General features: G+C 38.3%; 1 protein-coding gene across 2 annotated transcripts in view; it reads left to right on the plus strand.

Moving 5' to 3' along the window:
- The window catches only part of VPS13A (vacuolar protein sorting 13 homolog A), a 4910496-nt gene that overhangs the window by 3724743 nt on the left and 1163992 nt on the right, over positions 1 to 21761 (plus strand). For both annotated transcript variants that reach the window (XM_044060868.1, XM_044060869.1), the window contains exons 49-50: positions 20175 to 20279; positions 20387 to 20533. In XM_044060868.1, the coding sequence (XP_043916803.1) occupies positions 20175 to 20279; positions 20387 to 20533 (252 nt within the window). The remainder of the gene's footprint in view (positions 1 to 20174; positions 20280 to 20386; positions 20534 to 21761) is intronic.

The following is a 21761-nucleotide window of genomic DNA, read 5'->3' on the forward strand; positions in this document are numbered from 1 at the left end:
CACAAATTTGGCTACCCTTTAGGGGGCACCTGACATCTGGGGCAAGAAAAACTGGCGTCGGCTGCATCTTTTATACCCCTGACGACCTGACATCAGGGAAGGGGTGACAGCAAGTGACGCAGGACCCAAGACTTTGGAATTCAGGCTGACTGAGGGCAACCTGCCAGCAGGATTACCCAAATGTAATGACTGCAACAGTGAATACACTCGAACATCTACATTCATGGTAAGTGTACACAACTGTACTTTCCATGCTATAGTTGTGTTTTTTTGTAAACACATTGATCCTTCTGTTCCTTTTGAACATCCACAAACAAAGAATATTTATGAATTTGATTGCTTTGTTACTTGTAACACAGAAAATCTGGTATATTTAGCTGTGTGCATAACGTGCACTAGTTTCTATATAGGTCAGTGTAATAGAAAATTTAAGGAAATATTTTCTGAACATCTTTTTGAAATTAGTAGGAGTGCACTTACTAATTCCTTGGCTAAACATATTCATGACAATGATACAAACCATGCATTTAAATTTAGAGTGAAACAAAGGATATTTTTTAACATACAGAGTCAATGGTAGCTCTCTTCCACCATCAACAGTGGACACAATAAGGATTCAGATCAGGAAAATAATTTGCAGTACCAGAATTTCAGCCAGGTTGATTCTGCAAGCTCTGGGTTCACTGTCAGCGGCAATAATTTTAGTCCCTTTAGCAAGATTCCACATGAGAGTTCTACAGTGGATGCTAGCAACACAATGGTCAGTGCCTTCTCAACCCATGTCAGCAAAGATAAGAATCACCCAGGTATGCAAACGGTACCTTTCTTGGTGGATGCAGTCACACAGACACAACATCTATAATAAGGTCGTCCTTTCAACTTCCCTCAGCCCAAGGGCATAGTGACCATGGACGCTTCCCAGATTCGGTGGGGGGGCACTTCCTGGGGAAAAGAGTCCAAGGCACTTGGTCCCCCAAAGTGGTCAAGTTGCATATCAGAGTTCTGAAGAAGAGAGTACAACTTTTGGCATTGCAGGCATTCCCGGGCTCTCTCCCTCTCGGGGCAATTGCAGTCCAAACATACAGTATGTCAGTAGTATGGTACATCAACAAACAAGGAGGACCAGATCTTATCCCCTGTGTTGAGAAGCCCTCAGAGTGTGGCAGTGGATGATATCTTCAACTGCATTCTAATAAAGTATAATCTGGTGAAGTCCAATGTTGAGAGCAGTCAAACTGAGCAGGTCCATCTTATTACCTCATGAGTGATCTCTCAACAGCAAAGTAATGGAAATGATTTTCAGTCAGTGGGGCCAACTTTGCTGCAGTCTTTTTGCATCTCCCCTAAACAAGTGCAGCAGCTTTTTTGCCCTGATCCCCCCCAGCAGGGGAATCACTGAGGGATGCTCTACTCCACAGTTGCCCCCCCCCCAGTCTTTTATATGCTTATCCTCAGACTCTCCTTATTCCCAAATTCCTTTAGAAAGCCGCCCGCTTGAACAGCAAAGTAATTCTCATAGCACCTTACTGGCCTCTGCTGATTTGATTCCCCTTCCTTTGCCCTTATGTACTATATCCACCTTGGATTCTGGATCCAATTTCAGACCTTCTGTCTCACCCGATGGGCATAATTCACCTGGCTATGTCACATCTCAAACTAACAGCGTGGTTTCTCCAATTCCTTTAATAACAGACAACCAGTGCTGTCTTCCCCTGTCTCTTCCATACTTTTACCTTCCCATAAACCTTCTACTAGGAAACTCTACAGGAGTAAATGGAAAAGGTACGTTCATTGGGCAGAGCAGAATCACATAGACCCCTTCTCAGCTCCAGTCCATTCTGTTCTATAATTTTTAACAAGTTTATTTAATGAGGTTGCTGGTTCATCAACTATTGAAGTTCATCTCGCAGCAATTTCTGCCTTTCATGTGGTGTTTCTGAATTTTCACTGGCTTCCTCTAAACTGTGCAAAGCCTTTTTGAAAGATACTCTTCTGCTAATACCACCTTATAAAGACCCTGTGTGACCATGGGATTTAAATTTGGTACTGCAAGTCTTAATTCATTTTCCCATTGAACCTGCAGCCAGATGTGATCTTAAATTTATGACCTTGAAAACTATCTTTTTAGTTGCAATTATATCTGCTAGAAGAATTTCAGAAATTCAAGCATTATCTTCTAAGCTTCCATATTTGATTTTTTATAAGGATAGGATCACGTTACATGCCAATGCTTCCTTCTTTCCTAAGGTGGTGCCAGAATCCAGTATCATCCAGTCCATTAACTTTGCCAGTATTCTTCCCAAAATTTATAAATAAAGGGGAGTGTATGCTGTGCTTACTGGATGTTCATAGACAGTTACATTTCTAATGACACAGAACAAAAGAGGTTAGCAAGACACCTCAGCTGTTTGTTTCCTTTGACATAATAAGCTGGGCGAATCAGTTACAAAGGTTATTCTAGCTAGATGGCTGACAGATTACACTTCTTTTAGCTATAATAAATTGAATCTCCCCTTAGCAAAACCATTAAAGGCTCATTCAACCAGATATATGGCGAGTTCTGCTGTATTCCAGTCTGTCTAGAGTTTCTATGGATGATATATGTCTAGCTGCAACTTGGTCAATTCCTAGTACCTTTATCACTCATTAAAAACTAGATCTGGTCTCAAGGGAAAGAGCAGCTTTTGGCTCAACTGTACTCAAGAGTATCCTTCCTTAGAGTCCACTTAAGAATTTAGGTAACTGGGGACTCTGTCCCATTAGTTGAAGAATGAATGAATGAACGTTGGCAGCATCAGGTAAAGAAGTTATGTACTTAAATGTTCCATCTGTTTTGTCCATTTTCATTCTTCACTAACTCACCCCACCCCATCATCCCCCTCCATTTTTTCATAAATGACTTATGCAGGAATCAGATATGTCAAGGACAACTGTGCCCTTTGTGTTGAACTCCAGTTATGGCATTTCTTTTATAATCTTCCTGTCAAGCTGCAAACAAGATCTGAGAAATGTTAGGGGTGGTGTGTTGTGGGTAGGGAAGGAGCTCGAGAGTTTGTTGGACACTACAAGCTAGTATAACGACTGAGTTGCATCCGAGGATTGGATCGGATCCCATTAGTTGAGGAAGAATGAAAATGGACAACACAGATGGAACATTATGATAGGTACATAACTTTTTTTATAGTCTGTGTTCCCACTTGCACTAATTGCTATCTGTTCTTTTCTCACCTCTGTCACCCCCCCCCCCTATGAAAAATGGACTGCATGCTTTTAAACATTCATTTTCACCCATAAGGAAAAAAGTGTGTCTGGCTACCTTTAAATAAATAAACTAAATAGCATATTGTCATGTTAAATGTATTAAAGTACTAAGACTGCTGTGGTGAGACAACAACTTGTCTAACTTATGCACTTCCCAAAGTTTCATACTTCATTTTTCACTGACTTACTTCCCAGTGTAGCTTTAAAAATTATTAACACTGTACCATTTACACTTAACTCAGTAGTGTTCAGACCTGTCATGATTAATTGTTTGCACCTGCAGACTTCTGGTCTCCAAGTTAAAACATTTAGTAATGAAAAAAAAAACAGTGACTTTGCAGATGTGTGAAAGACTCTTTGTAAATTTAAAACAGAACATACTGTTTTATGGCTGCTGTCCGCTCTATCCTGGCGTACTAGATCTGGTAGGCTTTACCTGCTTGAGTCACTACTCGCAGTTCTTGTGGTTTTTGCAGCCCTGTATACTGTAATTATTGGCTGCAGTTTGCCGTTTTTATTGTGGAATATATGCACTAAGCTTTATCTACACCACGCTATAGTGCTGGTTCTGTGTTTTATTCATGATTTGCTTTCCTAACGAAAGACTGTGTACTGATGTGTATATATTTGACTACTGAAAGGCTTGTTTCGTTTCTATTTAGATGCATATTTCATAGTTTTGAACCATTTGCTTACTGTTTATTATACTGTTTAGTATAGCTATGTTATTGCCTTCTTGCCTAAACACTTGCTAGTTGCCTATTGCAGGCTTCAACTAGCTTGTATTTTCTCGCTGTTCTCAGTGTATGCTAATGGTGTTTTTAATGTGTTTTTAAGTGCGGTTTTTCTTTTAGGACATACTAACTGGCCATGTCGCTGTAGGGAATTGAGTAGCTACTCATAGTGTAACAGTCGTATTTCTTCTTCTGTTGCCTGGCGCTTTTACTTTGGCTTGCCATTTTATATTATATATATTAATATATACTTGTTGCTAGATATCTAGCTTGTTTACTTTGCCTCCTTACTGTATACATTAATTGTACCGTAGCTTACTTTATTTCCTTCACCATGCCACCCCCGCAGAGCCTGGCCACGTGCTCAGCTGGCGTTTCCTCACTCCCGATACTCATTTACCATCGTAAAGCCCTGTAACTATAGGAGTTGCATTTAGATACCTTTATTAACCACTTTTACATGTGGTTTTTGAGCTGAAACTACCCTGAAATCTTATCGCTCCTTAAGACCTCTTTTATGAGGTATCTCTGCTTATCACTTAGTTGTGCTAAAAACGCTACGCAGCAAGAAACAGGGATTTAAGTGCTAGCAACAGCTTATCTCTTGCAGGGTTTTAAATACCCTCCTATCATCTAGCGTACCTAAACCTCTAACTGTATGTTAATTACCGCTCACCAGCTACTTGCGCTTAGGCACTGTAGTAGTAGAAACAGGGAACCAAGCGACTTTAACACCTTAACTCTTGGTGGTTTTAAATTTTACCTGCAGACCCTAGTTTTTAACGGCTCCTAAGCGGTAGCTATTTATTTGCTGCTGATGCCCCTGTAAATCCCTTATTTCATCCTCAATTATCTATGCTAGTCTATTATACAATATATTTTGTAATTACCTGCACTATCTACTACACTAATTTTGTTTTTATTTCTTTTCCTATTACTGACTTACTGAAACCTCAGAGTTTATTTTAATGATGAATGATAACTGAGAAGCTGTTTATAAATGTTATACATTTTACTCTCCAGCATATTGTTATTTTATATGTACTGTCATCACTGTATTAATGCAATGAGCTAATGCTTATCAATAGGCTACCTTATTTCAACTACTAAATAGAGGATAAGTATTAGATTGGTAGTTATTCTGTTCTTTCAACTGCGTTTTTGTTGGACCTTTTTTCTCTCATGCTAATACCTGTGTAAACACTGTTCTTTTTTTTTCCTCCTTCTTACCTGCCTGTCTATCCCCAACGTTCCAGTTGAACTATACTGTTTCCAGTCTTCTTGTAAATCCTCCTGGTGCCGGAAGAACTTGCCAACCCTCTTGTGACTGATTGAAACTGCCTGTCCTATACTGTACACTGTAGCAAGGAAAGAAAAGGAAAGAAAAGTAGAGAAAGTAGGTTCTGGGCATAGATTTGTTTGCAAATTAGGCTCCTGTTCTGGTATTCCTATAAGGGTCTTATAGTTTGCCTGTGTGTGAGTCTCTAGCAGCCAGTACCTGCCCTTCTTAGCCCCCCCTCTCCCACCCTTCGTATGCTCTACTCTCCTACTTTTTAACTATTTTCTCTTCTCCCTCACACCCCTCTTGGTCTTATTCTTTATTTCTCCATTTCTTTCTCTTTTTATCTGTGCTATCTTATAGGTAGCTCCCTCCCCTCTGTTTCTGTTGTTTCGTATGCTGTTCCCTTCTGGCTCCAACTAGCCCTTACATCTGTCTACAATAGTACTCTGGCTTCCTATTCCTTTTCACCTCTATCCTAGTTTCACTCTCCATCTGCCCCCTATCTCTCTACTTTGCTCTATTCCTTGTAAGCTGCCTACTTTCCTCGTTAACTTAGACCTGCTCTTCCTCTATTTTCACTGTATGTTCACATACTGATTTTTACCTGTCTGTGCTCTATCTTCTCCCTGAACTCTGGTCTCTACTTTACCTTCTTTTTCTCACTATATACCTCTCTCACCTTACTTACCTGCATTTTTGATTGCCTCCTTTCCCATCTCTCCTTCAGCTGTTTTTTCCCGCTCCGTTCACCCTGCGGGCTCACTCCGCTCCCCTCCCTACCCCCAATTCCCACCCACCCCCAGGGGTCCTACTCTTATACCTCTCTGAACACACCCCCTACTTCTTTCTTCCAATATCTTACCCTGCTTTTTTCCGCTCCTCTGTTAACCACACCCCTTACCACCTTCTCCCCTCTTACCTCATTCCTTCCAAAATCCCTCCCTTATATCTGACCTCACAGCTCTATATTTGTCATCTACTTCATTTTTATTTTTTATTTTTCTCTTACACTACCATTTTACACCTTCTTACTACCTCTTACTGGCCCTCTTTCTCTCCTCCCTCTCCTATTAGGCTTTATATCATTTCTCCTATCTTAGCCACTTCTAGTATCTTCCTTAACTCCTACTATAATACTCTCTAACTATGCCTCCCAACTTCCCTACTATGCCCACACTTACAATTCCACTCCTTACCATCCTGTTCTCTGCATACCTTCTTACCTTCTTTGAAAACCCTCTTTCTGCCCACTCCATCTACCCCAATAAACACACATCTACCCTTACAAATACTTCTCCCATTTTACACTCCAACATTACCTTTAACCCCAACTATCTCTTACCTAAATACCACAGACTCTCCCACCTTAAGTATGTATATCCTACCAATAAGAAACTAATACTTCAAATCTTTCTAAAGAACCATTTAATAACTAAACCTAATCTTCTTACATTACAAGATGGAGACATCCACCCTAATCCTGGACCAGCTTATCCCTCTCCCAAAACTAATTCACCTAAAATCTATGACTCCCTCCTTATTGGACACCTAAACATTCATAGTATAAATAACAAAATAGCTCAATTACATGCCCTCCTTGATATTCATTCGTTTGACATTCTGTGCCTCTCAGAGACCTGGCTCAAACCAGAAACAAAAGACACTGAGATCACACCCCAAGGATATAGCATAATAAGACTTGACCGACCAAAACGTAAAGGTGGTGGAGTAGCAATTCTTTTTAAGAATCAGCTTAATATCTCTACTCTTCCAGCCTATCCTACCCCAGATTGCAAAGTAGAAGCCATCATAACAAAACTCCAAATAAACACCAAGAAATCCCTTTACATTATCTGCATCTACTTACCACCAGGAAACAATATACCCATACTAGAACCCTTTCTCAGCTGGGTATCTGCTACTTACCCCCAAGAAACTATAATTCTAGGTGACATCAATGTTGACTGGAACACTATCAATGCAGATAATCCTTCCTCTCATATGAACCTATATGGTTTCACCCAGACTATTACTTCAACCACTAGAATCAACAAGCCTAACAATAAAGAGAGTATTTTAGACTGGATACTCATAAACAAAATCAAACACGCCTACAAAGCAGGAACCCTGCCTGATGATATAAGTGATCATGCTTTAACCTTTATTACTAGAGAAAGAACTGATTTCCCAAACCCCCCTAACATTCAAAAAATACGCTCTACTAAAAATTTAACATAGACCTATTTCAAAATGAACTCAGCAAATGCAACTGGAGCCCCCTGAAATCTCTTCCCCTTGAAAATGCAGTATCATACTTTAATACCACTTTTTTATCCATTCTCAACAAACATGCTCCTGAACGCACCATCAGAATGAAACCCAATATTGCCCCATGGCTCTCTAAAGAAACTAAAAAGCTAATTCTCTCCAGAAATAAAGTCTGGGCAAAATGGAGAAACCATAGAAATTCCCTTGACCTTCTTCATTTCCGCCAACTTAGAAACTTGACTAAAAAAGCAATAATTACTGACAAAAATACCTACTATTGCAAACTTCAACGAACTCATCATAACAACCCCAAACAGTTTTGGTCATCTATAAATAGACTCCTCTCCCCAGGAACATCCAAAACTCCCACCCCTCTCAATGCCGACCCAGATACTCCCCACCTCACTGCAAATGCTTTCAACTCTTTTTTTACTGACACTATTCTATCACTAGCTAAACAACTTAGCACTAATAACTCCAGCCCACCTATAAACCAAAGACACACTTCAAATAACTTTAAAATACAACCTATTCCTACATCTTTCATCTCTAGACTTATCCACAAACTGAAACCTTGTACCCCTTCTGCTGACAAGCTCCCTTCACTTTTTCTCCAAAAAGCTGCCAAAGAAATTGCATATCCAGTATCTATACTTATAAACAGGACAATCCAAGAGGGAACCATCCCAGGCATCTGTAAAATATCCCATATTATCCCTTTACATAAAGGTGGAAACTCCATTGAGTACTCAAACTATAGACCAATTGCCCTCCTTTCTCCCTTAGCAAAAATAATGGAAAGATGTATTCACCAACAACTTTTACAGCATCTCTCTCAAAACAACATAATAGCAAACTGTCAACATGGTTTCAGACCACATCACAGTACTACCACTGCTCTCCTATCATTTGTAGATACTATCAACAGGAACCATAGCGACAACCTTCTCTCTTCTGCTCTCTTCATTGACCTCTCTAAAGCTTTCGATATGGTCAACCACTCCATTTTAATTAACACTCTTACATCCCTCTCCTTTGATAATCTTGCCATTAACTGGTTTACATCCTACCTTGGCAATAGACAGCAAGCAGTTCGTTGGGAAAACCAAATTTCCTCACTCATGCCCGTTTCCATCGGTGTACCTCAGGGCTCCATTCTAGGACCTCTTCTCTTCTCCCTGTTCATCAATGATCTTCACTTAGCAATTCCTCAATCTACCTGCATTCAATATGCAGATGACTCCACCCTTATCTGCTCTGCTTCATCTCCTAATGAACTTTCATCTATTACTCAAAATGTCTTCAACACTGTAGAAACTTGGTTCACCAGACGCAACCTCCTCCTCAATGCCAAAAAAACTAAACTTCTCCTTTTCTCTCCTAGCACTAGGTCCACCCCCTTGGACTTCACCATCTCCTCAAATAATGCCACTCTCATTGCTCCTGATCCAACAACAAAATTATTAGGAATAACAATTGATAACAACCTCTCCTTTGACCAGCATATCAACAACACCATTAAAACAGTCAATAGAAAAATAGGAAGCCTATATAGAATTAAACCTTTCCTAACATCATCATCCAGAGCCAAGATTGCCCACTCTCATCTTTTGTCTACTCTTCTTTATGCCTCACCAATTTTACTAGCCTTAGGAAAGCCAACCTTAAGAAAGTGGCTACTTGCTAGAAGAAGATTGCCCGGTTTGCCACTAGTAACCCTTTTAGAACTCATCACTGTATTAACCTGAAACTTCTAGGCTGGCTTGAACTACAAAACCTTCTGTTAATCCCTCAACTCACTATCACCCATAAAATCTTATACCAACCAAACAAAACCCCTATTCTTTCTAAACTTTTAATCCCTTATAACAACCTAAACTCCCTTCGCTCATCCAGTAAACTTATGGCTACTATAACAAATACTTATAATTCTGCCGGTGACTCTCTTCAATAATACTGTAGGAAGGAACTGGAATCTGCTTCCTAGCGACATAACACTTACTACATCTCTGCCTCTCTTTAAACACAAAATCAAAGATTACTTCCAAAACCACTGGCTCTGTTCCTGTTCAAAACCTGACTAATCCTTTACCTCCTCTGCGCTTTCCTACTACTCTGCACTTTCCTACTACTTTACTTTCCCTCTCTCTTTACTGTATCTGCTTCAGTCTACCTCCTTTTAAAGTATTTTGTTTCTTCTTTCCTCTATGCTAATCTGTCACTACTTTCCCTTCTCTTTTCTCATACTGCTTCCCTTCCTCCTCTCCTATTTTAGTGCTTCTCTTTCTCCTTCTGTTACTAAGATTAGTTCTTTATAATATTATTAATCAATTTTGCTCTCTGTTTTGTGCCTTGTTCTTGATGTTATTTCAGCTACTTAATGTTATTTTTAGAAATGTGATCCTCTCTTTGTATATATCTGTTATTGGGTACTATATTTTTATTTATCTTTTCATCTATGATGATTTTGTCCATTTGCTTGTCTATTGTAACGTTTTTTGTTCAAATTTATGTGGAGCTTTTCTCCCCGGGCCTCTACTGAAAATGGAAATGTATCCAACTAGACTAGCCCGGTCAACAAATGTAAAATAAAATAAAATGTTTAGCCCTTTCATGATTAATTGCTTGTACCTGTAGACTTCTTCTTTCCCACTGAAAGCCCTCACTACTGGAAAAATAGTGAATGACTTTGTAAATACAAAAAAGAGCTACCATTGTCCATGTCATTTATCATTTTATTTTATTTTTCGATCCTATTTGTGTAAAAAATGTGTCTCTTGCTTAAACCAAGGGCATTACGTTAGATATCCGTATGTTTAAAAACAGGGTAATTTATTATCTTAGTCCTGCATGTCATGTGATCAGTAGATTTTACACAAATAGGATCGAAAAATAGTGAATGACTTTGTAAATACAAAAAAGAGCTACCATTGTCCATGTCATTTATCATTTTATTTTATTTTTCGATCCTATTTGTGTAAAAAATGTGTCTCTTGCTTAAACCAAGGGCATTACGTTCGATATCCGTATGTTTAAAAACAGGGTAAATTATTATCTTAGTCCTGCATGTCATGTGATCAGTAGATTTTACATCCCCCACCCCAGCAGCCCTAGATGACAATATTATATTAACTTTAACTTTCTTCTGCCTTACGTATAGTGTAAAGCCTGGATACCTTCAGAACTAAGAAAAGGTTTTTCTTGCTTTAATGTATTTAATATATACCACGGTCACTAATAAGACAGGTGTATGTTAAGTCATCAAATGGAAAAATTGCCGAATAAATCAAAACTGGCATTCAGCAAAACTCCTCATATGGTGCCCCCCGCATACCCCACTAATTATATATACCAACTCCAAGATCACAGTACAGTGGAGAAAGGACAAATTTCTTGATCCCTATTGTAATGCAGTCTTACTCGAACAGCTCCTTGAACAGCATGCTTAGTGAAACATACCGTTTGATGCTTTTTCCATTCGATGACTGAATATAGACCCGATAAGACCACCCACATCTCACATTTAAAATGCCACTTGACTGCACACTGTACAAGATTGTTTTACAGTCATACCTCTCAACCTGTTACCAGAAGAAATCTGGACAAAGCCTGACATACTGGGGGGGGGGGGCAAAGGCCCAAAAAAATAGGGACACTTTTTAAATATTGCTTTTATAAACTTAGAAAGTTGATAAAATAACAGATTTGTGTTAGCATGCATTTTTCTGAAGGATATGAAGTCTGAAACTCAAGTGCATGTCATTATTTAGTGAGTTCAATCCTTAGAGCATCCTGGTGATTTGTCAAAAAAACACTGTTTTTCTGAGGAACACACCAAAAATATGAAGCAAAGACTGGACATTTTGCAAAAATCTGTACAGTTGAGAGGTATGTTTACAGTGTGTCATGCAGTTTATATTATGAATGCTCTACACTCAGCTAAACACTTCCTGTACTCATATCTAAATTTGCCAGCTACCTTGATAAAAAAAAAAAACTCGGCTGTCCCCTTAACATGATTTAGAGACAGCCTTGCATTCCTTTGTGTACATATTGTAAATGTTTACTCAATTTTATATTACTCATCTCCACTGGAACATGGTTTACTCATAGTATATGTACCTTACTACTGTTCACTCATACACATCACTGCTGAGTTTATTTGATTTTTACTGTATCTGTCATTTCCCTATTACTTCCTTGTCTACATTGTTCTAAAACTTCCTGTCTACATACCATAATCTGTCTTCTCCATGCCCTAATTCACCGGCATTTTCTTCTCTCCCTCCTTTCCCACAGCTTTAACCATCTTATTCGATATACCCTGTATATGTTCTGCTACCCTTACATTATAATGGCTTTGCCAATAAATCTTTCTATTTTTTCCTATACCAACTGTGTTATTCTGTTTGTATGTCCTTGCCAGTAAGTTGTAGTCTTTAATTTCCTGTTGCAAGAACAGTAATTTGATTGGATTACTTATGCCTGTGATTGCCCCAATATAGTATTTACTGGGGTTTCTCTTTCTGCGCCTCCACTGAAAACTGGTATTGTTGCCCATCTGGACTTTGTCAATAAATAAATAATGACATTTTTAAACAAATAATAACAGAATTGTTTTACTTACAGTTACTTGTTCAGTCCCTTCAGTACCGTTTGAGCATTAATGACTTAAAGTTGGATATATATTTTACCCTCCACCCATCAGTTTAATTGAGTCATCAGTATTAAAGTCTTTCTTCAGTCACTTCTTTCTAAAGACATGCTTCATATATGTTCCGATATCTGTCAGGATTGATGCGTTGTTCTCTTTATTCAATAATTTTGCAGTCTTGCTAAGCTTTTTGATCCTGTACACCTCACAAAACCAGTGTCTGGTTCAACATCAAGTTACTTCTGATTCTTCTCATCAGTTCCTGTGGGTTTTTTTCTGTCACACAAGTAGTTTCCTTTGGAACAATGAAAAGGTTTCACTGGCAGTGTCTCTGGATGGGCTTTTCTACTGTAAGAAGAATAAGAAGCAGAGTTCCATTCTCCTTGCTGGCTCACCCATTAATCTTCCAGGAAAGATATGCTGATGAAAGCTGGATACACCAACTTGAATCTCATACTTAACCTCTCAACATTTCTTGATTGATTGGATAAACTTGAATATTTTCTGTCTGGTATACAGTTAATAATTTTCCTTTAATAATCTGCTGTCCCCAGTTTTTAATACTTTGCCCTTCTTCCACAGCTTTGTCCGGGACAACTCTGTTGGTATGATTGTATCTTTGCTACGGTAGGTCTTAAGTGGCTGCATTCTCATTTCAGAGTTGGTGCATGTACACAATATGCCATGTCAGTTAATAAAGCCTGCTGTGAAATACCAGTTCAGTTGCTTATTTTTACTTTCATAAAATTAATGCACTAAGTTCCTTCTAGTTTCTTTGGTACTTCAAAAATCTCTCTTTTTTCCCTCTGTGTCTTCTGTCTTTTAACTGTATTTTTTGAAACAGCTGTTCTCAGTCTCAGTCAGTATTTTTTTTTCAGGTCACCTGCAGATTTTTGCAGTTTTATAATTTCACCTGAATAACTAGTCAAAACTGCTTCTATTTTTTCCAGCCTTTTGTTGTTTGACTTTGTATATTCCATCAATGTTTCACTAATTTTAAACATCTCTGAGTACTGCTGATTTATTTATTTTGTTTAATTTACTGGAAGCCATCTTCGGTAATAGAGTTGAAATTTGAATTGCTTTTTACTGAATAGCTGTAAGATTCTTCCCAACTGTTTTTTTCTCTTACTTTCTCCAAGTTTATTCTTTGGTGACATCCAGGCAGTGCATTACTGGTCAGTAGCTTGAGTTTTACCCAAGTTGGAAGATTTTTACTGGCTTTTTTCCCAGTGAGAATACTCTAATCAGTCTTTTGATCAGTGTGCAGCCATCATGGAAGACTCCACCCAGGGTTGCTAGATGTCCCTATTTTGAGTGGGACAGTCCCAGGATCAGCAGCCCGATTCTGAGTACCGTACTGCCGGTTAAAATCCCGGCAAAACAGCTTTGCGATTTATGGTTGGTCCTTATGCCTGTATACAAACCAATCATAAATTGCACAGTGGAGCCACTTCTGTTCAGTGCGGAACAGCAGGCTGTTCCATATTGAACAGAAGAAGCTGTGCTGTGCAAATTGTTGACTGGTTCGTATACCGACATATGAGCAAATCAAAAATCGCAAAGCGGAGCCCCTTCTGCTTAATATGGAACTGCTTGTTTTTTTTTTTTTTTTTTTTGGGTCTTCACTTAGCATGAAAAAACTTTTTTTTTGTCCCTACCTGGCCCTTCAGAAATATGGCAACTTTGGCTCCACCACATTTGCAATCTTGAGAACTTTTTTGGCTATATTTTAGCATTGTAGTGAGTTCCCTGAGCTTGCTTTGACTTGAAGAGCCATAGCAAAGAAGCAGTGCTGGCCTCCTCCTCATTAGCCAAATCTTATGAATTTGTAGATCTTCCCAGACAACAGTTCCACTCAGAGACTAAGCTATCTTTGCCGAACTGTTGACACAGACCCCTGTTGTACTTCTCAAGGGGGTTGTAAAGGTTGATCACACATTTGAAATGCGTCCTAAGATTGGAGGTTTTACACATTTGTTAGATCATCTTAGTTCCAAAGAGGTTGAAAGGCTTCCTTCTGAATGGTGAAATAGGAAGATAGAACAACTGTTCATCTAATTTGCTCAGAGGAGTAAATAGCTGGCATTCACCTTATAGCCTTGTCTAAGTACTTTCTATTACTTTTGTTATTGGCAGGGGTGGCTCATGCTATCGGTCTGCAGCCCTCCCACCTAGAAATAAAAGAAATAAAAAACATTAAACATAAACTTTAAAAAATATATATTTTTCTATTTTCACGGAGTACCGGAACTGCCGCGCATGCGCGGACACACTGCCCTGCCCCGCAGATGCCCAGGAATCTCTGCAAACTCTGACTGCCACTCAGGCAGTCCAGATGCAGAGAAGGTATTTTCTGCCCTGCAGATGCCCAAGATGCCATGCGGTAGACGACCGCACAGAAGAGAGGAGCTCCGGACTGCTTGTGCCGCAGACAGGCCCAATCGGGAGAGAGGTAACCATGGATTCGAGCGCAGGACCAATAAGGAGTGAGGTAAGTTCTCCTGCAGGGAAACATTACGTTGAGCACGGGTTTGCTTTGCTGTGAAAATGGAGGTGGATTACTTTGAGGGTTTGCTGAGAGAATGGAGTGCTTTCCGGGTTTGCTTTGCTGTGAGAATGGAGGTGGATTGTCGAGGGTTTGCTGAGAGAATGGAGTGCTTTCCGGACCCATTTACAGGTAAGGGGTGTGTGTGTGTGTGTGTGTGTGTGTGTGTGTGTGTGTGTGTGTGTGTGTGTGTGTGTGTGTGCAAAAGCTTGAGTAGTTGCAATCTCTGAGAAACAGTGGATGTGACCTATTTCAACTTATGCAAGGCACTTGCTGCTGTAGTACACAACCTTTAGTGTACAGATCAGATGTGGAGCAGGTCCTGGGGTGGTAGGACAGCACAAAACTGGCTAGACAATAGGACACAGAAAGTCATGATAAATGGAGTTCACTGAGATGTACATGTGATAATCAGTGGGTTACAGCAGAAGTCAGTAACGCATCTAGTCATTTCCATTATCTATAAATGACCTTGCAGAATGCCTGGATAGAAAGTTTTCCCTTTTTAATGATCATATAACATCTTGTAATATGGTTCATACAAAAGGTGGTAAAGAAATGAGATGAAGCTTAGCAAAATTTGAAGAATAGTCTAAAACAATGTAACTTAAATTTAATGTTAAAAGAAGATTCCAGAAAAGAAATACAGAGCTGGATGTCAACAACAAAACAGAAAGTAACCCGGAGGTAGTCACAGCAAATGACTTAAAGATAAGTAAGCAGTGTGAGCAAGCAGCAATGATGCAAATGGAATAATGCAATGCACAGCAAGAGGCATCAGCAACATGAAACAAGAAATTACCATTCTCCATCAGCAGTGTGTAAAGCTAATTCCAGAGTACTGAATGCATTTCTGGAGACCTCACTATTTAAAGGCTACAGAGGCAATATTTTTCATTTATTTATTTATTTATTTCATTTATTTATACTTTTGTTCCTGGGTTATCTGCTAAGCTACACCCATTTCTGTTGATGGCCAGGGAAACAATTCTGAGGACAGGAACAAAAACGGCAAGAGGCTTGCATAAAAACACACACAAAAAGAAATTTAAATAATGCATATGTGTATTTGTTGACTGGATAAATAAAATGGCCATTCTCAGGGCCATAAGGGCAAGGATAAATGCAATATATATAACCAACAATTTAGTGGAGCCAATCAGCTATCATGTTCTTGTAGTGGGAATAAACCAGGGGACTTTCAAAAATCCACACATATACAGATATAACATGAAAATCCCATATAGAGGTTTAATGCTATAATGAAATGAGACAAAGAAGGAACATGATAGATGCTTCAAGTATCTGAAATGAATCAACAGAGTGCACGTGAGCACTGTCTTTCAATAAAACAGATGAATGAGGACAAGGTCACTGTCTGGAGACAGAGATGACAGTTTAGGAGTGATATTAGGAATTATTATTATAGCATAAAGGTGGCAATGGATTAAACAATCTTCATGAAAACACAGGGAGGTTAAAATCATATTAACTAACTTATAAAATGCAAGGAGCAACTATAGCACCATCCTTACAATGACTTGGGAGTGGTAATAAAATATCAACTGAATTTGACCATCAGGTTATCTGGGGTCTATGGCTAAATACTGAGTAATTTTCCATCAGAACAACTTCTGACAAAATGTGGTTGGCATTGCACATAATTGATTTGAATTTAAAAAAGATAAAAAGTAGCATTTTTTTAAGGGATCACCTTCTTTTCACCCCACACCCAATGTCTTTAAATGCACTAACTCCAAGATTGTGCAAGACTGGGGAAAAGGAGAAACTTCTGTACTCCAGTGTTATACAATCTTCTCTTTGGTTGGTAGCTTTTGATTAAACATGGCAATCAAGTCCCATTTCACCAAAACACTACTCATCCCTGAAGGGCTCATTGTTATCTTATAAGAGCATACCAGGAAGAACATGTGGCCCTTATTTACTGACAGTCTCATGTTTAAATCCTAAATTAAAACATTTCTTCCTCAAAACCTTTAATTTTCAGTAAAGCATTGTATTGTTTTGTACTGTAAAATGCAAAATAAAACTTTTAAATGAAGTCCAAATCATCATAGAAGTAAAGCAGTATGCACATTAGTGTTTATGGTAAATGGAGTAAACTAGCCAAGTAATGGATCATTGGAATGGCTGCAGGGGGGAGGCTCCATTTGACCATGATTTTGTGAGGGGGAAGGGCGGCAAATTAAGACAGCCCCAGCTGAACTATACCTCCCAACTGTCCAGATTTTCAAAGAATTAATAGATTTTTGCTTCTTATTTTTGGTTTGTTCCTCATAAAATTTGTGGTTTTCTGGCAAATCATTTAGGAATTAAGTCACTAAATAATGACACACCGAGTTTCAGACTTCATAACCTTCAGAAAAATGCATGCTAAAGTAAGACATGGTATTCTATCAACTGTTTATACAAGAGCAATTTTTAGTACTGTTTATATGTTCCCCCAATATATTTGGCCTTGTTAGTTTTATTGCATTAACAGGTTGAAAAGTACATGCAAATAAATTGCTTTATAGAATTAGGCATAGCCAAACCTCTCAACTGTCTCCGATTTTGGCTCAAAATGTTGCTCTTCCCCCTAATAATCCCTCCGCAAAATAGCAATTTTGGAAGAAAACATGGAGGGTTTACAATTAAGAAATAACTGTAGTAATCAGAGTTATAGATTACTTTTATTTTAGAAATGCATGTAGATTCTTTTTTGTCAGCTGCTCAAGTTAGCAGTACTAATATTAAAGTGTCCCTTCTTTGACAGGTTCCCAGCTGTATTGTGTGGCTATTTTATATTTTTGCATCACATTTGGTCCATTATTCATAAAATTGTGGGGTTTTTTTGGCAAATTAGTGACAAATCATTAAAGACTGAAGTTAGAAAATAATGACAGACATTTGAGTTTCAGATTTCATACCCTTCAGAAAATTCATACTAATGCAAGACCTATTCCATTATATTTCTAAGTTTATAAGAGCAATATTTAAAAAATGTCCTTATTTTTGGGCCTTTGTCCCACTTCTATGTATGGCTTTGTCCAGATTTCTTACTCTTGAGGTTGAGAGGTATGACAAATGTGTCAGGGCCATCACAGTCAGCCAGAGACATTTCAAATTGTGACATACTTGTTGCACCCCACTCCCCCATGTAGTGACTCTGGATGTGTCCAAGCAAGACAAGAAGTAGTTATGCAGTGTATCCCCCCATCCAAGGTAGACACAAGTACTACAGTGGCTTTTCATCTGTCCTTGATTTTGCAGAATGGTCTGGTTTGTCATATTTTTGTACTGTTGATTTATGCTTATTACTCAAAGTGTCTGTTGCTCTGTGTTTAAGTAGCAATGCTGTAATGACCATCAGGTAAGCTTGTCCGAGATCGTAAGATGCAAGTAAACTTTTATAAGCATACTGTTAAAGAATTGCCAACATTGAAAGCCTTTCTGTTGTTGCCATGCAGAGAATACTTAACTAGATAATGTATAAGCCTTGGGTATTGAAATGCATATGACAGTATTTGTAATAAAGGACAGGATTACATTATTTTAAGAAGCTCATTACTCTTGTTGGAGACTTCCAGTCATCTCTGCAGGCTTTACCCGTAAACTAAACAGAATGCCAATCATGTGTGGTCCATAACCTGTACAGTAATCCTTTAAGCAATGTATCTTGAGCTTGTTTCTTGTTTGCTTTTCATTTTTTACTTTGATCATGTTTTACCCATGAAACAAGTAGATAGTTGTCAGGCAGCAGGTCTTTTTTGGATAAGAAACATTTTTACAAGTGGGAGCATCACAGAGATTTCTACTTTCAGTGTGTTACTTGGTACTTTAATAAAGCTGAATATAAATGATAATTAGAACTACAGTGCAAGGAGAAGTGGTTTGAGTTGAGTGCTGCTTGTTTTTCTTATACTTGATTTTGACTGGCATTCCAGTAATGTATTTAAAAAGTAATTTTATTTTTCATGCCTCACAACCTTTTTGTCTCCATCTAGATATTAAGTAAGCTGTCATGCAGCCAATGCACTGAAATAATTTTATTCTTCTACACTTCATTTTGTCTCGATTGGACTGTCATAATGACGCTTTGGCACCCAGGGCAGCGTATTTAATTAAAGTTAGTTTTTGTGGTTTTGAGCATAGCTCCTCCCCTTTCTAGTTGGCTGCACCCCTTCCCATTGACTCCACCCATTCAGCTGTCTTCTGCAGCCCCCCTTTGATTTGAAGTCACCAGCCGCCACTGGTTATTGGGTGTTTGTTTTCTCTTTCATTAATAATATAATCACATTCCACTGCACTCCACTCCACTACAGGCATGGCTGATTTTTGAGGCTGCTTTAAAAAGTCACTTTATGGACAAAATGCCAGAAGGTAGACTTTCTCTGGTACTTCAGACTGAGCCTTTTGAGGTTTTCATATTAACATTTCTCCAGCTGCTACTTTCACACTGGTGATTGTACTGTTTCTTATTCAGCGCAGTTGAAGTCTTTCCAAGGGAGGTCCTGTTCGGTGCAGTAAAGGTATTCTTACAGTATCAGTTAATTTTTGAGGAAACACGTTTTAGATGAATGATAAACACCCTCCATCCTTTCCCTTTTATTGGATTGTCCTTCATCTAGTGGTGGTTGTTGAAGTGCTGTATAAGCTGGGCAAGTATATATTTATCACTTTTAAATCTTACATGTTTCAAACATTATTTTTTTCTTAATTTGCAAGAAATGTATTCACTCAGTTGAGATGGCAGGTTCAGGGGCTGTGTTGTGTATGCTCTTCTAGTACAGTCGAAAACATTATAGGATGTGTTAGCATAAGACTGCTGGGGCTCTGAGCATGAGATCTTTAGAGAAAAATAATGCCAATTTGGAATGGAAGACGGGATGAACCCTGCTTTAGACGTGCTAAGAATGGTACCTTTTTAGATCAGGTAATAACAGTATGAATGCATCCGTTATTTACATACAATTTACAATTCCAAATTTTGGAGAGCAAATTGTATGTCTGCATACCATGGTTTGCCCTTCTGGGAAACAAAGTAGGATCAGTGACTATTTTAAAAACTTTCTCATATCTCTCTTTTGTGAGTCTTCTTGGATACTTATGGAATCGATTTCTTGAAGGGGGGGGGGGGTTCTGCTACTTGTTTTGTGTCTGTTCCTTCATAGTTTGCTGACATGCATGGGATCTTCTCAGTAAAGAAATACAGGTGTTACTTATGAGCATAATATAATGCAGGAATGTTGTAATGTGTTGATCTGATGACTAAATTGCTTTCAGTTATTTTGAGTTACTAAAGCCATACCTGTTTAAAGTAGTTTCTGTCACTTGAGCATTTTTTATATAAAGTTAATTAAGAACTGTTTTATACTTTTTACAAGAATGGCAAGGTTAAAAAAAAGTAATCATTTTCTTTTTCAGGTCCGTCTTTTAGTGAGTGACAGTGAACTGTCTGACTCATTCTCTCTTGATACAGTTGGCAGCCATGGAAATGTTAGATGTAAAGGCAAAAATCGGGAATACCAGGTAAGATGGAAAAATGGCTGCATTGCTTAAGTATTAATTAGAGTTTGATGTATCATTTTATAGGAACAGTGAATTTGACTAAATAAATGTAAACATTTTTTTAATAGGTTGGTGTGAAAATAGATTCCACTACTTTTGCTCTGACCCGTATTGTCACATTTACGCCATTTTATATGTTGGAAAATAGAACCAAACACATGCTACAGGTAATTGAAGAGGGCAAGGAAGACTGGATATCTATCGCATCACAACAAGTAAGTTTTACATCAGGAGTTTAATATTGGTGCCTTTAAAGTCAATACACTGAAGTTAAAAGCTAAATAGACTGAATTCTAAACATCTGAAACAGTAGACTGATTTTTATTTGTATAACTTAAATTTGTAGCTATAGCATCAGACTTTTTATAATGATTGACTGTAACATTTCTCTTCATTATTGTGGACTTTCAGCAACTGTTTTTAATTTTTTTTGTTTGTTTTGTGTGTGTGTGTGTGTGTGTGTGTGTGTGTGTGTGTGTGTGTGTGTGTGTGTGTGTGTGTGTGTGTGTGTGTGTGTGAAGATTTTATATAACATGCATTTATTTTTTTAAGCAACTGTTTATTTTCTTGAATTTTTACCGAGAGTGTGACAGTCGTTATATTTTTAGCATATTTCACTCTTACTTATTTTATGCAAGCAGCATTGGTGTTACTTGAGCCTGAAGTGTGCATGTCATATGAATGAGGACCTATTATTGACCTTTTGCCACTTTCAGCATTTTGGATCCCTACTACTATATATTACCATTGTTAGATTGGGTGCAAAAGGCTGAGGTTCAATTTAGGCCCTCTTTCCTGGCACTTCCTCATGAGTAGAATTGACTTGTTAAGAGGAGCCAGTGCCGCCAAGAGATGACACTCATCTCAGGCAGGGGTCCCTTCATTTGGCACTTGATGCCCAGGAAGCATATAGTTACTATCTCAGACTGTTACTCAAGACTTGCACTTTAATAATCTTAAATAGAGCTCTGTGAGTTAATACCACATCAATATGCAGCAAGCTTATCATTACGTCAGACTTGTGGGAGTCTGGCCTCACATTTTTTTTCAGAAAATGGTTAGATGGTAACTTGACACTTACCAGGAAGTCAACAGTGGTTCTTCTGGGATTATAGCAATACAGAGCCACGGGGTGAGTTTTTTGAGATCGTTGCATGAAATTGTCCAAATGTCTATATTCCTGTGGGACAGCCAAATCTTTTGTATGTCTTGGGTCAAGAACAGATTGTAGACGTTTTTTTTTTTTTTTTTTTTTTGGTACTCTACCTGGGAAAGTCACATTTTTTTCCTGTAAGGTTTCACATAATTTCTCACTGGCTCTTTTTTGTTACCATAAATATGTTTATGTTGAATTCATGTCTTTTACTAAAGAATCCCTCTTGATTTTGAAAGAATTCAGATTTGTTCGGTCTACTACTACCTCTTCCACTCATCTAAGAGAAC

This window comes from Protopterus annectens, chromosome 2.part0 (assembly GCF_019279795.1).
Source record: "Protopterus annectens isolate FY-2018-M chromosome 2.part0, PAN1.0, whole genome shotgun sequence".
Lineage (NCBI taxonomy): Eukaryota > Metazoa > Chordata > Ceratodontiformes > Protopteridae > Protopterus > Protopterus annectens.